General features: G+C 39.4%; 1 protein-coding gene across 4 annotated transcripts in view; it reads left to right on the top strand.

The window, feature by feature from the left end:
• The window catches only part of bicral (BICRA like chromatin remodeling complex associated protein), a 50578-nt gene that overhangs the window by 5405 nt on the left and 25452 nt on the right, over nucleotides 1–19721 (top strand). For 3 of the 4 annotated variants that reach the window (XM_069931151.1, XM_069931152.1, XM_069931153.1), the window contains exons 2-4: nucleotides 6461–6506; nucleotides 13268–13316; nucleotides 14481–14552. In XM_069931151.1, coding sequence (XP_069787252.1) covers nucleotides 6466–6506; nucleotides 13268–13316; nucleotides 14481–14552 — 162 coding nt within the window. In that variant the 5' untranslated portion in view covers nucleotides 6461–6465. Of the gene's footprint in view, nucleotides 1–6460; nucleotides 6507–13267; nucleotides 13317–14480; nucleotides 14553–16414; nucleotides 16617–19721 lie in introns of those variants that run through there. The other variant, XM_069931154.1, reaches the window with a different exon arrangement.

Below are 19721 nucleotides of genomic sequence, written 5' to 3'. Positions count from 1 at the left end.
GAAGGCGTATGGATTCTATGTCCAGTACCTTAGTGTCGGAGTCCTCGTTGCTTCCTTTTATGTGGTGGATCTTGTCTTTTTTCTTCACTGATACTACTGTTTTCTTCAAACCAGTCTTGCACATCTTCACCCAGTGGTTTGCTTTACCACAAGGTCTACATTCAGAACTGTATCCGGAGCATTTGTTTTGGTCATAGAAGGGGTATTGTTTGCTGCACTTCCTGCACGTCTTGTGGGGGGGGGGGTTTGCACTTTTCTGATTGTGTTCTGTATAGCATCAACCCTTCCTTCTTGCTGTGGGTGGGTCTGTTCATAGAGAGGGATTTCATTTGCATTCTCATGGCTTTGAAGGCTCTGGCTATGTCTATAGGTTTGGCCAGCTTCAAGCTATCCTTCCCTATAAGTGACTTTTGCACTTTGGGATGGGCACTCCCCCATTTTAGTTGATCTATTACATTTTCCTCTATATCCTTAAATCTGCATTTTGCATTAACAATTTTTCATCTAGTGAAGTTATCAACAGTTTCATCAGTCTCTTGCATTCAGCCTCGAAATTCATAGCGTTTAATTCTATGATTAGATTGAGGTTCAAGCTGAGAAGCAAACTTTACAAATATCTACTCTGAATCATTTTTCTCCACCTCTGTAAGGTCCTAGCTATTAAATAAGTCAGGGCCTCGCTCCACTGTTCAGAGAAGTATATAACCGATCTTCTCCTGTGCTGTGCATTTCAAAAATAGCTTTTGAATGCTAAATTGCATTTCTGCTGAAACTTTTTAAATGATTCAACAATGTCTTCAGACTCCCAGTCCATCACTGGGTGTACTGCTTTTGCTCCAGCCATTTTTTCCAGAATGTTTTTTCTCTTCTTCCCCTTCGTATTTCAGTGACTTACAATCAATTGTATGGCTTTATTCTTGTTTTCTTGTACCGCTGCCACCATGTTATGTCCCTGTGTTATTTGGGAAGCTTCTTAAATAACTTAGAGGTGCAAGATTCATATAACACAAGAGATTTTACTCACTGATGTCTTCCACCGTCTCAGGAAACTGTTCATACACACTCACATATACATACGCCCCACAGTGGTGTACTACAGTTACTACAGTGAGAAGGGTGTATTCTTATGCGGTTACAAAATAACATGTAGTCCTTGGAGAACAAGCCAGACTTCAACATCAGAATGACATCAGGGAGTGCTAAGTGATGAGCTTCATGGAAACATGGCTTAATGTGGACATTCCGGACTCTGAACTGCATCCCAAGAGCTACATCCTCCACTGCGCTGATTGAACACCAGCACCTGGAAAAACCGGGGAGACGTCATTTGTGTCATCATCAATTCATTGTGGTGTCCAGATGTGATATGATGATCATGTCCCAGTCCTGCTACCCCTTCCTGGAACATCTGGCGCCAATTCCACCTGCTGAGGGAGTTCAATGCCATCATCCTGGTCGCAGTGTACATTCTGCCCCAGGCTAACGTCAGGCTGGCACCGGAGGGACTGAGCACTGTGATAAATAGCCATGAGACAGCATATCTGGATGCCTTCCCGATCATTGAGGAAGACTTCAATCAGGCCATCCTGAAGAAGTCTTTGACAAACTATGCCAGCATATCACATGGTACACCACCATGAAAAACACATACCAAGTCATACCATACCATTTTGGCAAGTCTGATAACCTGGCTGTACTTCTACTTGTGGCATACAAGCAGAGACTGAAGACACAGTATCAGTGGTGAAGATGGCGAGGGACGCGGAGGAGCGTCTGCAGGACTACTTTGAATCAGTGGCCTGGAACATATTCAAGAACACATCCATAGACTTGAATGAATATGCAACAGGTGTCACTGTGGATGAGTGTGTGCTCATGTGCAAACACTGGGTGTTCCTCAACCAGAAGTCCTGGATGAATAAGAGAATCCTCAACTTGCTGAGGGTGAGAACAAGGATATTTAAGGCCAGGGATCGAGATCGTTACAAGAGGTCCAGGTATGACCTGCAGTAGGCCATTTCCAAAGCAAAGTGGCAATTCCAGAGGAAGCTAGAGACATGCCAGGGAGTGCAGGCAGGCCATTAGAGCCTACAAAGCAAAGGCTGCATTGCTTCACTATCCGATGAGCTGAACTCTCTATGCCAGCTTTGAGAAGAACCAACGAACAATGCCTTCTAGAATCTATGGAAAAGCTGAGGAACCTGTGATATCTTTCTTTGCGGGTGATGTCAGAACATCATTCAAGAGGGTGAACACTCGCAAGGCGTCAGGCCCTCACAGCATACCTGGCATGGTACTGAAAATATGCGCCAACTAACTAGCAGAGTATTCACGGACATTTTCAACCTCTCATTGTGGCAGTCAGAGGTTCCCGCCAGCTTCAAATGAGCATCAAACATCCTGGTACCCAAGAAGATTAGCGTGGGCTGCTTCAACGACTTCCGCCCAGTAGCACTAACTTCTACTGTGATGAACTGCTTTGAGAGCATGGTCATGGCCAGAATTAACATATATCTAAGTAAAGATCTTAACCTATTGCAATTCGCCTATCGTCACAATCCTTCATGCAGGTGCTATATCGCTGGCTCACCACTCAGCTCTGTATCATCTCAAAAACAGCATTTCATACATATGGCTGCTCTTCATAGAGTGCAGCTTGGCCTTCAATACCATTATTCCCTCAGTGCTGGTCAAGAAGCTACAAATTTGAGGCCTCTGTACCCCCCCCCCCCCCCCCCCCCCCCACAATTGGATCCTTGGCTTTCTCATTGGAAGATCACAGTCAGTATGAATTGGAAACGTCTCCTCAATGATCATCAACACAGGTGCACCCCAAGTAGAGCCCCACTGCTCTACTCATTATACACCCACAACTGTGTGGCCAGGCACAATTCCAATGCCATCTACAAGTTTGCCGATGACACCATAGTTGTCAGCAGAATCATAAACAGCAATGACCATGTGTACAGGAGGGAGAGAGATCAGCTTGTTGAATGGTGTAATAACAACAACCTTGCGTTTAACATCAGCAAAACCAAGGAGATGATTGTGGACTTCAGGAAGAAGTCAGGGGAACAGGACTCAGTCATTATCAAGGGCTCAGTTGTGGAGAGGGCCAGTAACTTCAAATTCTTGGGTGTCAACATCTCCGAGTATCTTTCCTGGAGCCTCCATGTTGATGCAATCACAAAGACTGCTCGCCAGTGGCTATACTTTGTGAGGTGTCTGAGGAGATTCAGCGTGTCACCAAAGACTCTTGTAAACTTCTACAGGTGTACTGTGGAGAGTGTTCTGGCTGGTTACATCACTGCCTGGTTTGGAGGTGTCGACCCTCAGTACAAGAATAAACTCCAGAGGGTTGTTAACTCTGTTTGCGACATTATGGGCACCAGAATTCACTCTATCGAGGACATCTACATGAGGCAGTGTCTTAAAAAAGCAGCCTCTATCCTCAAAAGACCCCCACCACCCAGACCATGCATGCCCTCTTCACTCAGCTACCATTAGGGGAAAAGATACAGGAGCCTAAAAACGAGACTCAGTGGCACAAGGACAGCTTCTTTCCTGCTGCCATCAGATTCCTGCACTTTTCGTGCATTATTATTGATATTTTTTATAGTAATTTCGTAAAATGGTTATAATATGAATGTTTGAACTATGATTCTACTGCAAAACACTGAATTTCATGACTTGTCATGACAATAAATTCTGATTCTGATTCTGGGTGCTGTTACAGAAAACAAATAACCATTATCCATATTAAAATGTTACAGTGGTTGGGCAATTAACTTAAGGGTGGAAACATAGCTGAACAATATTTGACGTGCAGTTTCAAGATTTCAAGGTAATGTGTAGTTAGTAATCTTGTTTGGGAATCCATCATTTTCTCTTAAGTTTTACCCTCAGTAGAATAGACGTTGCTGATATCACCTTCACCACCACACTGGTATTGATGAGGACAAAGTTGGAATAAAAATGCAGAGAAACTGCAGACGTGAAGTTCAGAGGGATTTAAGTTTCAGTGCATGAATCACAAAAAGTTAGAAAACAGGTCCAACGAGTAGTTAAGGCAATGACGTGTTGGCATTTATTGCAAAGGGTTTGGAATTTAAACATTGAATTGTTTTGTTGTAATTGTAGAAGGTATTGATGAGAATGCAATTGGAAAACTGCAGACAATTATGATCCTCTTGCCTTGAAAAAGATTGAGTAGCATTGGAGGTAGCCTAAAGGAGATTCATTAGGCTAATTCTTGGGATGAGAGGGTTGTTCTGTTGAGAATCTAGACTGTTTGGTCTTGCATTCCTTAGAGTTGACAAGAATGATGGGTAACTATTCAGATATACAATATTCCAAGAGGGGTTGGCAGGATAGATTTTGAGATGTTTCTACAAGTGGGAGAATCACAAACAAGGAGGCATAGCTTCAAAATAAGGGGATGGTCATTTAGAACTGGGACACATAAATTCACGGTAAGTTTAACCTTGTTTGTACTCTATAATTAAAACAGTGAGTAGGGTTCTTCTGTGAGCAGTCTAACAGGCTAACTAACATTAAGTGGTGTAAAGAGCACAGTTTAGAGAGTATAGAGTTACAATAAAAAGTAAGTTCATTTAGTACCAGCATTGTTGTTGGGTTCATTTAGGAACCCAATGGCTGTGGGAAGTAACTTTTTAAACCAGTTAGAGGAGACTTTTGCACTCTTCAGCTTTCTCCCACATGGGAGGAGGAAGAAAAGAGGGTTTCTGTGGTAAATGAGTCCTTCAATATATGGGTTGCCTTTCCAAGGCAGCAGGAGATATCGATTGCCTATGCAGGAGAGAGAATTTTGGGTTATGTCCCGAGCAACTTTCACTACTTTCTGTAGCTTCTGATTTTGAGAATAGCTTGCATACCATACTGTGATGCATCAGCAAATATGCTTTTGATGATGCACCTGTAGAAGTTGTTAAGGGACATTGGGGAACGCCAAAACTTCCATACTCTTCAAGGAAGTAGCAGCTTTGGTGTGCTTTCTTGCCCATCACAATGGCATGGTTGGTCCAGGCCAGCTCACTGGAAATGTTCTTCAAAGAAAGCTACCTTGGATCAGGATAGCATAGCACCAGTGAGCTGGGGTTGAATCTAACACTGTGAGGTGTTTGTATGTTCATCTGGTTTCCTCCAGTTTCCTGCCACCTTTCAAAACGTGGGGGGTTGTAGGTTAATTGGGGTATTTGGGCAGCAGAAGCTTGTGGGCTGTGCTGTATGAGTAAATTTTTAAAAATGTCAGTCCCACCAAATTCACGGTAATTTTTTTCAGCCCATTTTTGTGGTTTTCTTTGGTACTGATATGATGGTGGCCTTCTTCAAGCAAATGGAAACTGTGGTCTGATGCACGGAGAGATTAAAGATACCTGTGTATAAGTCTAACAGTTGATCGGCGCAGCCTCTCAGGACACATCATGGGATTCCAGCTGGGACAATTGCTTTCTGCCGGTTCATCTGCTGCAAGGCCAACCTAACTTCAGCAGTTGTGACTGTGGGTGCAACCACCCATACAGTAGTTGATATGGCTGTCACCTGCTGCCTTCCTGTTCAAAGAGCATTATTTTAGAACATATTTAATTCATCAGGGAGTACTGAACTGTTCCATGCTATGCTGCTTATTTTTGCTTTGTTCTCCCTGACAGCATACATATCCTGCATTGATGATTTCTTGGGACATGAGGTTATTGCTGTACCATCCCTTTGCTTCCCTGATGGCCTCGAGGAGGTCATACTTGGATTTCTTGGAGAGGCCATGGCTCTTTTTTATTTAGTTTGTCTTATTTGAAAGTAGAGGTCTTGTGTTGAATGGCTTAGGCCTGAAACGTCGGTCATATTATCCTACCTCTTATGGATGCTGCGATCAAGCTGAGTTCCTTCAACATTTCTGTGTGGTTTTTTCTAAATTCCAGCATTTGAATACTTTTTTGTTTCACTTGTGTTGAAAATATTGCACATCAGGGATGTGCAATATCAGACATTTTAATAAGCACATTAAAAATATTTAATTCCCTTGGAGAGGCCAGTATCAGGATTGGTATTTGACTGATTTGGTTCCTTCAATGATATGCAAAATCCAGTGCAATTGTTAACGGTTATGGGGATAAGGCTGGAAAGGGGTACTGATGGTAGTGATCAACCATGATCTGTGGAATAGCGATGCTGGCTCGACGGGCCGAAGGACCTACTCCAGCTCCTATTGTCTATTGTCTAAATTATATGTATTGTTGCATACCACAGAAAACTGCTTTTATGCTATGCAGGCAAGTCAATCTCTACATATTACAGCAGGTAATGCAAGAATGAAAACCTAGTATTAAAATAAAACAAAAGTGCAGGGTAATAGTAAAGTATAGATGAACAATGTGTGGACAGAAAGTATGGTAATTGCAGGAAGGTGATTTAAAGATTATTTTATTCATATCTTTTCTAGTTGTCATGGATGAAGACGATGACCGTGATTTGCGAGATGTTATAGGGTAAGCAATCTTTTCTATTTGCTAATGTTCATCGGTAAAATAGGTTGAAAAATTATGTCAGATCTCTTGAAATTGAGTCAGAAGGTTACAGGATTTAAAGTTCTACTTCAGTATGACCTAGACTAAGACTTCAAAGTAGTATACTGATTAAATACTCTAATGTTGGTGAGATAACTGCTGGGAAATATGTTAGAACTGAGCTTTCATTTGGTCATTGAGATGGACACATAATAATCCCTGTGAATCTCTTTAACAGAAAGGAGTAATTATTCTGAAATCCCAATAAATAGTACCAGAAAATAGATTATTTAGCTGTACATTTGTTCACTATTTATGGGACACCACTGGATGCAAATTGCTTGCCAATTTGCCATGTAACATTAGTGACTGCACATGTTCCTATGATTTAAAAGTTGCTGTGTAAATATCAGTTTGCTCTTCCTTGAAAATTGTGCATGGAAATTGATCTTCCTATTGTGCCACCCAGTTTTGATGATGAGGATGAATAATGAGGGGGACTGTATCTTATAATGTATTTAACATGGGGAGAATTTATTCTTGTTCACAATCATTGTGCTATTTTAGGGAAATTACTGTTCCCTTCCGCTGTTGCAGCCTGCTGATCATGGGCTCAAATTATGGACAGTTATTTGTGCCGTGCACCTTTTTCAAGGTTGACCATGTAGAAGGCTAATCCCATGTTTATAAATCAGTTATCTATCACCTGCTTCTGATCTTTCAATTGTTTTCCTCATCTTTCTGAGCATTGCTGGGTGATGGCTATAATCTGCCATCCTCCCTGGCCACAGGAGATGTACTGGAGATTGGAGATTGCAAATGTTGTGCCCTTATTTAAAAAAAAGTAATAAGGAAACTTGAGAATTATAGACCAGTGAGTTTTACATAGTGGTTTGCAAACTATTGGAGAGGATTCTTAAGGACAGGATTTACAACCATTTAGAGAAGCATTGTCTTCTCGGGGATAGTCAGCGTGGCTTTGTGAGGGGCAGGTTGTGCCTCATGAGCCTAGTTGAGTTTTTTGAGGAAGTATCAGAAGAAATTGATGAAGGTAGGGTGATAGATGTAGTGTATATGGATCTTAGTAAGGCACTTGATAAGGTTCACTAGGGGAGACTCATTCAGAAAGTTGTGAGGTGTGGGATCCATGGAATCTTGACTGTGTGGATTCAGAATTGGCTTGCTTGCAGAAAACAGGGTAGTAGTAGGTGGAACGTATTCTGGTTGGAGGTCAATGACTAGTAGAGTTCTGCAGAGATCTGGGACCCTTGCTTTTAATAATTTTTATAAATGATCTGGACAAAGAAATGGAAGGATGCAGATAATACAAAGGTTGAAGATGCTGTGGATAGTGTAGAAGGTTGTTGTAAGTTACAACAGATGTAGATGGAGTTGGCCAGAGAAGTGGCAGATGGAATTTAATCAGGATAAGTGTGAAGTGATGCATTTTGGACAGTCAAACGTGAAGGTGGAATGCATAGCAGCTTGGAATAACAGAGGCGCTTTGAGGTCCATATCCACAGATTTCCCAAGGTAGCCGCACAGTTTAATAGGGTAGTTAAGAAGAGCTGTGTGGTAATGTTGCAGCTCTATAAAACTTTGATCAAGTCACCTTTATTTAGCCTTTCTCCAGGACCACAGAGCATATTTACATAAATAGAAATTAAAAAAGAAGTTAAACAGATAAAATATTAAATGTTAAGACGTATAAGAGTCCTCGGTACCAAGGTACTCTATACACATATGTTTTGGAAATTTAGGAGTCTGATGGCCTGGGTGAAAAAAAAACTTGTCCAATCTGGACATATGGGCCCAAGTGCTGCACTGTCTCCTACCCTTTATTTTCAACTTATATAATTTTATATTTTTGTAAATAAGATCCTTTGCCAAGAAGCTTTGGACATGGCTTTGTAAAGGAAAATGTCACAATTTTATTTGCTCATGATTGGTTCAGTTTATATGTCCCTCAAAATATCTTGGTGAACAGGGTTTTAATTTCAAGACATGTTTTTCAAGAGCAGGTCTATCTCAGCATTCCATTTGTTTTCTTTTGGTTTCTAACCTAGTTGACTTCAGTAGTACTTCATCTGGTTTAGAACCAAGTTCTGCAAATTCCTGCTTTTGTGGCTCTTTGAATTACAATTTGGAACTCTTTCTTTCTTCAGAGTATTTTTAATAACTGATTCAATAACATAGATTTATTCAGAACACAAATGCTTAAATATTTAATGGATTTTGCCTGTGTATTTTTCAATGTTAGATGACTGAATATCAGTTAATCTAGAGTACAATAATGAAATATTATTGGGCACTTTGTTTTGCATTCTAGGCATGATATCTGGAGCCAGGGCAGATTCAATAATGTTATTCCCTGTGCAGGTTTCCTTTTGGATATTTGCAGGGGAATTTGTTCTTTTTGGAATGATCGTCATTGGGTACTTGCAAGAGAACATGATCTTAGCCCTGCACAGATAAGGATTCCTGCAGTTAAGTGAAAAAAATGTGTATTGGGTGAGACTAAACTGCCTCCACTGCAGGAACCACAGTTCTGCCTGAATCCTGATTCTCCAACCTGCAGCAATCTTGACCCTGTTTTATCCTCTTAAAAAATATCCTGGCTTCCTTGATTATGATCTTCTAGCTTCTACAGTTGGTATCCCTTATTTCTCAAACTTTATTGACAGGAGAATTATCCAATCATCTTTAACCAGGACATAGTGTAGTGCTTAGCGCAATACTATTACAGCTCCAGCGACCCAGGTTCGAATCTTCCGCTGTCAATAAGAATTTTGTAAGTTCTTTCTGTATCTGCATGGGGTTTCCTCCAGGTTCTGCTGTTTCCTTGCACTCTTTGGAGTTAATTGGTGTATTTGGGCAGCAAGGGCTCATGGGCCAGAAGGGCCTGTTACCATGCGTATGTGTAAAGTAAATAAATAAATAAATGCATACATACAATTATAGAAAGTACTTCACCCACTTGGAGCCCAGTTATTCTCTAAATTTTTGTTAAACATGTTTTCAATGAGGTACTCGTATGAAAAATGCCAGCATGGAATTTTTTAAGGTAGTGTTTGAGTCTGCTAAATGCAGTCAGCTCTTCTAACTAACTAGTTACACTTTCAAAATGCATTCTGTATCATTATTATGTTTTTCTTACCGTAATTTATACAGGTATTTGAATTTTTTTCTTATTTGCAGTTCTTTTTATTTCCCCCTTCTCTTCCTCATCTTTCGTTTTTGTATGACTTGCACCTTTGTTACTTGGAATCTTGATTAGCTAAGCGTGCCTATACACCATGTCACAATCAGGGTTTGTTCTTCTTAAGACTCCCCAGTGAATTCATGATTTAGTCTTGGAGAAAGGTGCTTATTTAGAGGCGAGTTACTTTTCCATAAGAAGGTAGGGGGAATTGGAGAGAAACCCAATTTTGATCTTTCAAACTCAGTGGTTAATCACATATCACCAGAGATAAAGACACGTAATAGGTATATTTGTCTTTACATTTGCATTGATGACATAGTGTGGGGAAATATGAAAAAAAAACTGAAAAAATTTGCACTTTTCACTTTTTTTTCCCCTCATGTATTCTACCACTTCATCTGTTTCCCCTTAATGCAATAGTCTGGATATTCAGACAGTAATAATAATTACAATCTGATCCATATTCACTCCATTTCAGATATGTTGAGAGCCATTTTCAATTAAATGCATTGGTTCAATTTATAATATTTGCTGGATATGTTCATGACTGAAATCCAAAACATGATATTGACTTCTTGCTCTATTTCAATTCTACTTTACATTATAGTATTTTACAAAATGATCCCAAACAAATCTGACTTAAAATCCTCTTTTCTCCCATTAATCTTTTACCAAATTAATAATTGTATGATCTAAGTAATAATTCCAGGATGCATGTACTGTTTTTATTTATGAATTCAATGAGATTGTCAGCTCAGTGTTCTGGGCTTTAGTCATGGTAGAATGGGGGAGGTGAAAAGAGGAGGAGTGGCATTGTTCATCAGGGAAAATATCACAGCTGTGCTCAGGCAGGACAGATTAGAGTGCTGGTCTACTGAGGCTGTATGGATGGAGCTGAAGAATGGGAAAAATATGACCACACTCATGGTTTGTATTATAAACTGTCCAATATTCAGTGAGAATTGGAGGAGCAAATCTTTAGAGAGATAGCAGACAGCTGCAAGAAACATAAGGTTATGATAATGGGAGATTCTAACTTTCCACATATTGACTGAAACTCCCATACTGTAAAAGGGCTGGATGGCTTGGAGTTTGTCAAATGTGTTCAGGAAAGTTTTCTAAATCAGTATATAGAGATACCAACTAGGGAGAGTGCAATACTAGATCTCCTATTAGGGAACAAGGCAGGGCAAGTAGGGGAACATTTTGGGTCCAGTGATCATTATGCCATTAGTTTCAAGTTAATTATGGAGAAGAGTAGGACTGGACTTCAGGTTGAGATTCTAAATTGGATAAATTCCAATTTTTGAGGAAATGGGAAAGGATCTAGAATGCATGGTTTGGAATAAGTTGTTTTCAGACAAGGATGTGCGAGGTAAGTGGAGGACCTTCAAAGGTGATATTTTGAGAGTACAGAGTTTGCATGTTCCTTTCAGGATTAAAGGCAAGGTTACCTTGCATAGGGAACCTTGGATTTCAAAAGATATTGGGGATCTGGTTTGGAAGAAGAGAGGTGTATAGCAGGTATAGGCAATGGAGCAAATGAGGTATTTGAAGAGTATAAAACTGCAAGAAATCCTCAAGAAATAAATCAGGAAGACTAAAATACATGAGATTGCTTTGTGAGACAATGTGAAGGAAAATCCTAAGGGTTTACACAGGTATATTAAGAACAAAAGGATAGTAAGGGACAGAATTGATCCCCTTGAAGTTCAGCGTTGTCGGCTATGTATGGAGCCAAAAGAGATGGGGTCAATCTTAAAGGGTTTTGTTTTTGCTTTAGTATTTCCTCAGGAAACTGTATCAGACTCATGGAAAGAAAAGAAAAGAAGCAAAGTGATACAGATTAAAGAGGAGGAGGTGCTTGCTGACTTAAAGCAATAAGGGTGGATAAATCCCTAGGACCTGACAAGATATTCCCTTGGACCTTGAGGGAGGCTAGTGCAGGGACTCTGGCAGAAATAATTAAAATGTCCTTAGCCACAGGTGTGGTGCCGGAGGATTGGAGGGTAGATCATGTTGTTCTGTTGTTTAAAAAAGGCTCCAAAATTTATCCTGAAAATTATAGGCCGGTGAGCTTTATATCAGTAGTAGTTAAATTATTGGAAGGTGTTCTAAGAGATCAGATGTACAAGTATTTGGATAGCCAGGCATTGATTAGGGATAGTCAATATGGCTTTGGTCATGTTTAACCAATCTTATAGAGTTTTTCAAGGAGGTTACTAGGTAAGTTGATGAAGGAAAGATTGTGGATGTTGTCTATGTGGACTTTAGTAAGGTCTTTGACAAGGTTTCACATGGGAGGTTAATTAAGAAGGTTCAGGCACTCGGTATTCATGTGAAGTAAATTGGATTCGACAATGGCTGGATGGGAGAAGCCAGAGAATGGTAGTGGATGATTGCTTCTCAGACTGGAGGCCTGTGACTAGTGGTGTGCCTCAGAAATTGGTGCTGGGACCATTGTTGTTTGATAATGTGGTAAATTGGATCAGCAAGTTTTCAGATGACAAGTTTTTCAAAGCTTGCAGATGGATCTGGACCAGCTGGAAAAATAGGATGAAAAATGGCAGATAGAATTAAATGCAGACAAATGTGAGGTGTTGCAATTTGGAAGAACAAATCAAGAAAGGACATACACAGTAAATGGTAGAACAAAGGGATCTGGGAATACACATATATAATTCCCTGAAAATGTTGACGTAGTAAGATGGGGTTGTAAAGAGAGCCTTTGGCATATTGGCCTTCATAAATCCAAGTATTGAATATAAGTTTGAAATGTTATGGTAAAGTCATTGGTGTGGCCAAATTTGGAGTATTGTGTGCAGTTTTTTGTCACTTAACTACAGGAAAGATATCAATAAGATAGAACGGGAGCCGAAAAGATTTATTAGGATGTTGCCTGGACTTCAGGAAGTGAGTTACAGGGAAAGGTTAAACAGGTTAGGGCTTTATGCCCTGGAGCGTAGAAAAATGCGAGAAATTTGATAGAGGTATTTAAAATTATGAGGAGGATAGACAGAGTAAATATAAGTAAGCTTTGTCCAATGAGGGTAGGTGAGATACAAACCAGAGGACACAGGTTAAGGGTGAAAGGGGAAAAGTTTAGGGGGTCCATAAGGGGGGGATTTCTTCACACAGAGAGTGGTGGGAGTGTGGAACAAGCTGCCAGCTGAAGTGGAGAATGCAGGCTCATTTGTAACATTCAAGAAAAAATTTGGATAGGTTCATAAATAGAAGAGGTATGGAGGGCTATAGATTCGGTGGGACTAGGTAGAAAAATGGTTTGGCAGAGACTGGAAGGGTCAAAGGGGCCTGTTCCTGGACTCTAATATTTTATGTTCCAGACAGTAGTACCTAGGTAGTCATTTAATTTCACAGTGTGGAGTTGGTCTTGTGTTTTTAATGGTTGAGTTCAGTCTGTGCCAACAATTAAAAAAAAATTATTAGGGTTTATATTTGAAAAGCACCAGTATTTTATTCTCTCAAAATTTACCATATGCTTAAAGAATGTTTTTTCATTGATTATATTTTTCTTTTTTAGTGATGTGCAGGCATTGAATGATTTTCTGCATGGATCTGGTGGTCAAGAAGTAAGTATTTTTACGTGTCTTAATTAAATTGTCCTGATTAATTTATTCATGGGTATGTTCCAAAGTTCTTTGTCATGCAGATAGAGTAAAATCATTTTTAAAAGATATATGACCATGGATCAAATGGAATTCATAACCTGCTGCTAGGTTTGATTTTTTTTTTCTCTGTCCAGTGGAAACTTTGCAGCAATATGATTAAAATATTGATGGATATTATTAGAATTCAAAAGCAGATGGGCCTAGAAACCATTTCATACAATGATGGATGTTTTCAGTGCCACGTGATTGAATTTTTATGTTGAGATAAACAGTAGACTGTAAAGGCTGAATGACCGTTCAGTAGGCTAATACAAGGTGACAGGTGTCTTTTGGTGAGATACACTGTCACTTTTGCACTCTACCTTTTTGCCATTTTGTGCTTTTGCTGTGGCCCTTCTGAATGTACTTAAGATAACAATACAGGCATATGCAGGGTTGACATGCACAAGAATTCTGAGGGAGAGGAAAAAGAATAGGAGATATCCTACTCCACAAAAGTGTTTTTGGAAGTCACACCTATCTTTCCAGCTCTTAAAAGAGAAATGTTTCAGAAGCCAAGGGTATCTGAGTTGGTAACTGGAGTTCTAGCCATGTAACTGCCTGTATGAGCCTTGATCACTATCATTGGGAATTTCTGTATCATTCCAGTTGATAATGGCTGATTTGTGCCATGTGTGCCAGTTTGCTGCACAATGCAACACTGTTAAAGTCTTGATGGTTTCTGCTGAAGTAAAAGGGCTTTGTCTCCATTTGGTTGAGTCAGGGCCATTAGTCTGTGGGTACTAAGCAGGATTATGAGTTTCCGAGTTGTTCAGAGTGACCCTCATGACCTTAACATATGGTTTGCGTGTAGCCATGCAACAGAAAAAAATGATGGCCACTGGCATATATTTAGAAAGCATGCATGATTATTCTATGGTAAGGCTGTCCATATCATTTCCTATACTTAGTTCATTATCACACAAAATGGTATAGTGTGGACTACTTCCAGGCTTGGGCTGATAATAGTTTTAGTCATCTCTCCTAATATTTCTCTGTGACCAGATTTCAAATGTTTATGATTAGAATGTACTACTGTGCTTTCTGAAGTGCTTTCTGAAATGTATTATGGTTTGATTGTTACAGGTAGATGAGGATGATTTGCTTGGCTCAGCCTGTACAATTGACAACTCTCATTCACTCTTTGCTGATGCGATTGTAAGTACTGATAGAGAAGAATTGACATTTTGGGTAAATTATTGGTATTCGTATGTGAAATGTTACATATGTTTTAAAATAATCTGTTATTTTTTTCATTTTTATATTTGTTCTTTTATTAGCTCATTTATTTGACAGTTTTGTTCAATTCTGCTGATGTATCCTTGTCTGATTGCACGTCTGCCGTGCCCTTTCGGATGCTATTATGTCGGCATCTTTGTTAAATAGGTGTATGTTTTTGTAACTTTGCATATCCTGAGCAGACACATCCCATTTCCCAAATGTCCCTAATTCGTGTAGAGTCTTCTTCAAAAACTTGAAATACACAGAGTTATTTTCATTATAGATGGCATTTCACTTCATTTTCCAGACCAAATGCTGAATTATTCTTGAAGTACTTGTATGTCCAAGGATGTCCTTTGCATTTGATCCTTGTAGAAGTAGGGTTTGGATTATATCCAACATTCTCACATGGTAAATTATATTGAAGAATTAAGAGCTTTGAGAGCAGTGGATAAGTTATCAATAGGTGCATTTTGCTATTAATGGGTCTTTTTCTGCATATAAGAAATCTCATTAAAAATAAATTGCTGTATAACTTCCTTATCAAAACTAAATAAAATAATAATTCATGCAAAACTATAGGTAATAACTTATATGCTTGTACAAAATTACATCTTCCCTTCATTTGGAGTACAGGATACAGTTTTGGGTCCTTATTGAAGAAAAGATTTCCTGGGATTGGAGAGCGTTCAGAGAAGATTCACAAGAATAATTCCTCATCTGAAGGGATTTGCATATGAGGAACATTTATCAGCTCTTAGACTGTGCTCCTTGGAGTTCAGAAGAATGAGGGAGTCCTTATAGAACTATTTCAAATGTTTAGGAGTCTAGGACAAGAGGGCACAACTTCAGGATTAAAAGCGCCCATTTAAAACAACGATAAGGAGGAATATTCTTAGCCAGAGAGTTATTTTACATGATAGAGGAATTAGGGGATACGGGGAGAAGGCAGGTAGGTGGAGTTAGGTCATAAATTAGATCAACCATGATCGTATTGAATGGCGGAGCAGGCTCGATGGGCCATTTTTGGCCTACTCCTGTTCCTACTTCCTATGTGAACCTATGGAATTTGCTACCATCGTGGCTGTGGAGGCCAAGTTGTTGGGTGTATTTGTCAGAGGTTGATAGGTACCTGAACACTCAGGGTATCAAAGGTTATGGGGACAAGGCAGGGGATTTGGGGGCTGAGTGGGAGAATGGATTAGCTCATGATGGAACGGTGGAGCTGATTCAGTGGGCTGAATGGCCTACTTTTGCTCCTATATTTGGCAGGATAAGTGGGCCAGTTCCAATGATTAAAAATAGCTGGGGTATTCTGTAACAGGTAGTTTATAAATATCTGTTCTCCATGTGGGAAATTGAAGTGAGGAATATTGTTTGTATATAGTCTTAACAAGATACACTAAATAAGATGTTTAGAATAATGACCTAACTACTTAATTTGCTCTCTGCCTTGCCTTATTAAGGTTACTTTGATTGTTGTAATGAAACACAGCTTTTAATGATTGAATTAACTTGCATGTTTATCTTAAACAGTGATAGATTAGAATAGGTACAAAACTTTCCAATTGGTATTTAGCAAGGGAAGCATGAAAATCATCAAATAACAGTTTAAAAAAAAATCTTCTATCAAAAATGGCCAATGAGCAATAGCTACCAAAGTTAGAGACCAGAATTGATATACTGTAGTTTAACAAAAAACCTTCTCCCTGTTTTTGCTTCCTCCAAGAAAATAATTTACAGCATTCATTGCAAAGACGTAAAATATTAAATTTTCCAACTTTTACTGTGCCAACCAGGTGAACCTACAACACAGGGCTACATGCATGCAAATACCGGAGACAACATGTTAGACAACAAAAAAACCCTCACCAATGGATCAGATTAAAGCTCTGCATTTCCGTCACATCCAATCTTGAATGGTGAAGGGCAGTTAAACCACCTGCAAGAGGAGGAGGCTTCATGGACATCCTGATCCTCAACGATGGCAGAACCCAGCAAGTGAGTTTAAAAGAGAGAGCTGAAGTATTTGCAGCCATCTTCAGCTAGATATGCCAACTGGATGATCCATCGTGGCCTCCTCCTGAGAGCCCCGTCATCATAGACACCAACCAATCTTAAGCGAATTTGACACCAAGGAGTGTCTGAGGGCACTGAATATAGGAGAGGCTTTGGGCAATGACAACATTCCAGATGTAGTGCTGCAAATGTACTCTAGAATTAAGACCGTAAGACCTCAGAGCAGAAGTAGGCTATTTAGCCCATGGCGTCTGCCTGCCATTCAATCATGAGCTAATACATTCTTCCACTCAGCCTCACTCCCTGGCCTTCTCTCCATAATCTATAATGTCCTGGCTAATCAAAAACCTATCAATCTCTGACTTAAATACACCCAGTAACTTGGCTTGCACAACTGTCTGTGGCAACATATTCCACAGATTCAATACTCGTCCGCTAAATAAATTTCTCTGCATCTCTGTTCTAATCCTTGGTTGTGCCCTCTTGTCCCATCATGGGAAAATAACTTTTTACATCTACTCTGTCCATGACTTTCAATATTCAAAATGTTTCAATGAGATCCCCCCTCCCTCCCCCCCTCATTTTCCTAAATTCCAGTGAATACAGGCAAAAATCTGTTAAATGTTCCTCATTCCTGGAATCACCCTTGTGAATCTTCTCTGAATGGTAGCACAAAATGGTAGAACCTCCTTTAGTGTCTGCACATTCTTTTAAATAGGGAGCCAAAAACTGTTCACGATGCTGCAAATGAGGTCTCACCGGTACTTTATAAAGCCTCAACATCACATCCCTGCTCTTATATTCTATTCCTCTTGAAATGAATGCCTACATTGCATTTGCCTTTTTCACTGCTGACTCGACCTGTAAGTTTACCTTCAGTGTATCTTGCATGAGAACTCCCAAGTCCCTTTGCATCTGGGTATTTTTCAATTTTCTCATTTAAAAAATAGTCTACCATTTATTCCTTCTACCAAAGTTCATGAACATACACCTTGCAACATTGTAATTCATTTGCCATTTCTCTGCCACAGCCTCCCCCACCTATATTTGTATTATTTGCAAACTTGGATACAGCACTATTCATTCCATAATGTAAATCATTGATAAACAACATAAAAAGAAACTGCCTTAACACTGACCCTTCTGGGACACCATTAGTAACTGGAAACCAAACAGAATATGACCCCTGTATTCTGACTGTATGCTTCCTGCTGATCAGCCAATGCACTACCCATCTAGTATGTTTCCTGTTTTACCATGGGCTCTTATCTTGTTAAATAGCCTCATGTGCAGCACCTTGTTAAAGTCCTTCTAATAATCCACATACATCACATACACTGCCTCTCCTGTTTGTTACTTTTTCAAAGAATTTCAATAGATGTGTCACACAATATTTTTCCTTTAGGAAACCATGCTGGATTTGGCCTATCTTGTCATGTGCCACCAAGCACTCCGTAACCTCATCATTGATAATAGACTCAAACATCTTCCCAACCACTCACGACAGACTAACCTGTCTATAATTTCCTTTCTGGCTCCCATCCTTTTTAAATATTGAAGTGACATTTGCGGTTTTCCAATCCTCTGGAACCAGGAATCTGTTGATTCCTGAAAGATCATTATGAATGCCTCCACAATCTCGATAGCTACTTGATTGTGTCATACTGTTGCAGTACAAATACAACATTGCTATTTACCCATAAATCAATTAACTTTGCATAACTGTGCTAGTAATCATCTGCACACTGGTGTAACTAAAGAACTATCAGTATTGGTTTCAATTGCACTTTCCAAAAAGCTGCTCACTGAGGTTCAGTTTGGCTCCATATAGAAGGACCACTCAGCTTTGGCCTTATTAGAGTCTTCATCTGAACTTGAAGATGGAGGTGAATTCTATATTGAAATGAAAGTGATTGCCCTTAACATATGGGTAACATTTGATTAAATAATTGTGGTTTGTTGGTAAGTAGCCACTAAGCATAATCTTCTTAAGTGCCCAAATTAGAGACAGTTTTTAAACTATGGTTTCTCTACGCATAATAGATCTGAAATGCAGTGGAATGCTTAAACATGTAACCATAATTTCTGTAACTCATCATTTGAGGTTATTGTTGAGGAATGGATCAAGCTCCAAGGACATTAATACTGTTGAGTCTCTCTATTTCTAATTTAAACATAAAGAATGATTTTGGCCATATTGCATGCATGTAATGTTTGTGCTCTGTTTTCAATCTATCCTAAATTCTAGTTTAAAGACTGTTGTACATCCTAACAATCTGGTATTATTTATAAAATGTTCCTGGGCAAATTTCTAAGTTGCTAGAGAAAATGTACTTTATATTCCCTCATTTTGCCCAAGGGAACTCTCACTAGTTGAGAACTAACATGAAAAAGTTATTTGAGAACTTAATAAATCTATAATTTCTCAAAAGAAACAAAAAATTACATTATTGAAATATATTTTGTTCTCTCAGAAGCAAACTAAAACAATTGTACTTTTTCCCTTCTTTGGCTGTTGAGTTCATTGCAGTGCTAAAGCTAAATCTGCTGCCCACAGGTAGAACCAACTGTCTGTTGCTTAGAAATTAGATTATGCACTGCTGTTTTTCTTTGTGTTATGTGTTTTAATATAAACAAATCATTTGGAAAATAAAATCATAAATTTCATGGAAATTCTTAGAAGTTTGCAACTTGCTTTCTGGGTCCACTGAGCATCTAACATAAACACCGAGAAGCTGGGGATGCACAATAGTGTGCAGTTGCTCATTGTACAGCCTGGATGCCACTCTGAGCTTTCCATCAACACGTATATGGCCTATGGTTGGCAACAAACTCTCATGGAGAAGAAGACCTTCACAGCACTTTTAAGGCCTGTTTCAATATTATATAAAGGGGATTTACTGTTTAGATTTGGTACAAGTGGAGTCCAGCACTGAGAACTTGCTTGGACATTCTATAACCAATGAATTGCACTGGTCATGTTTCACCATTCAACCTGTGGCTGTTACCTGGTGAAGCTCTCAACTGATCTGTTGCACAGTTCAAACCTTTTAATCAACCCCTCCCTCCCCCATGGTCCCCATCTGC

Source organism: Narcine bancroftii, chromosome 4 (genome assembly GCF_036971445.1).
Source record: "Narcine bancroftii isolate sNarBan1 chromosome 4, sNarBan1.hap1, whole genome shotgun sequence".
Classification (NCBI taxonomy): domain Eukaryota; kingdom Metazoa; phylum Chordata; class Chondrichthyes; order Torpediniformes; family Narcinidae; genus Narcine; species Narcine bancroftii.
This window is presented reverse-complemented; position numbering and strand designations above follow the sequence as displayed.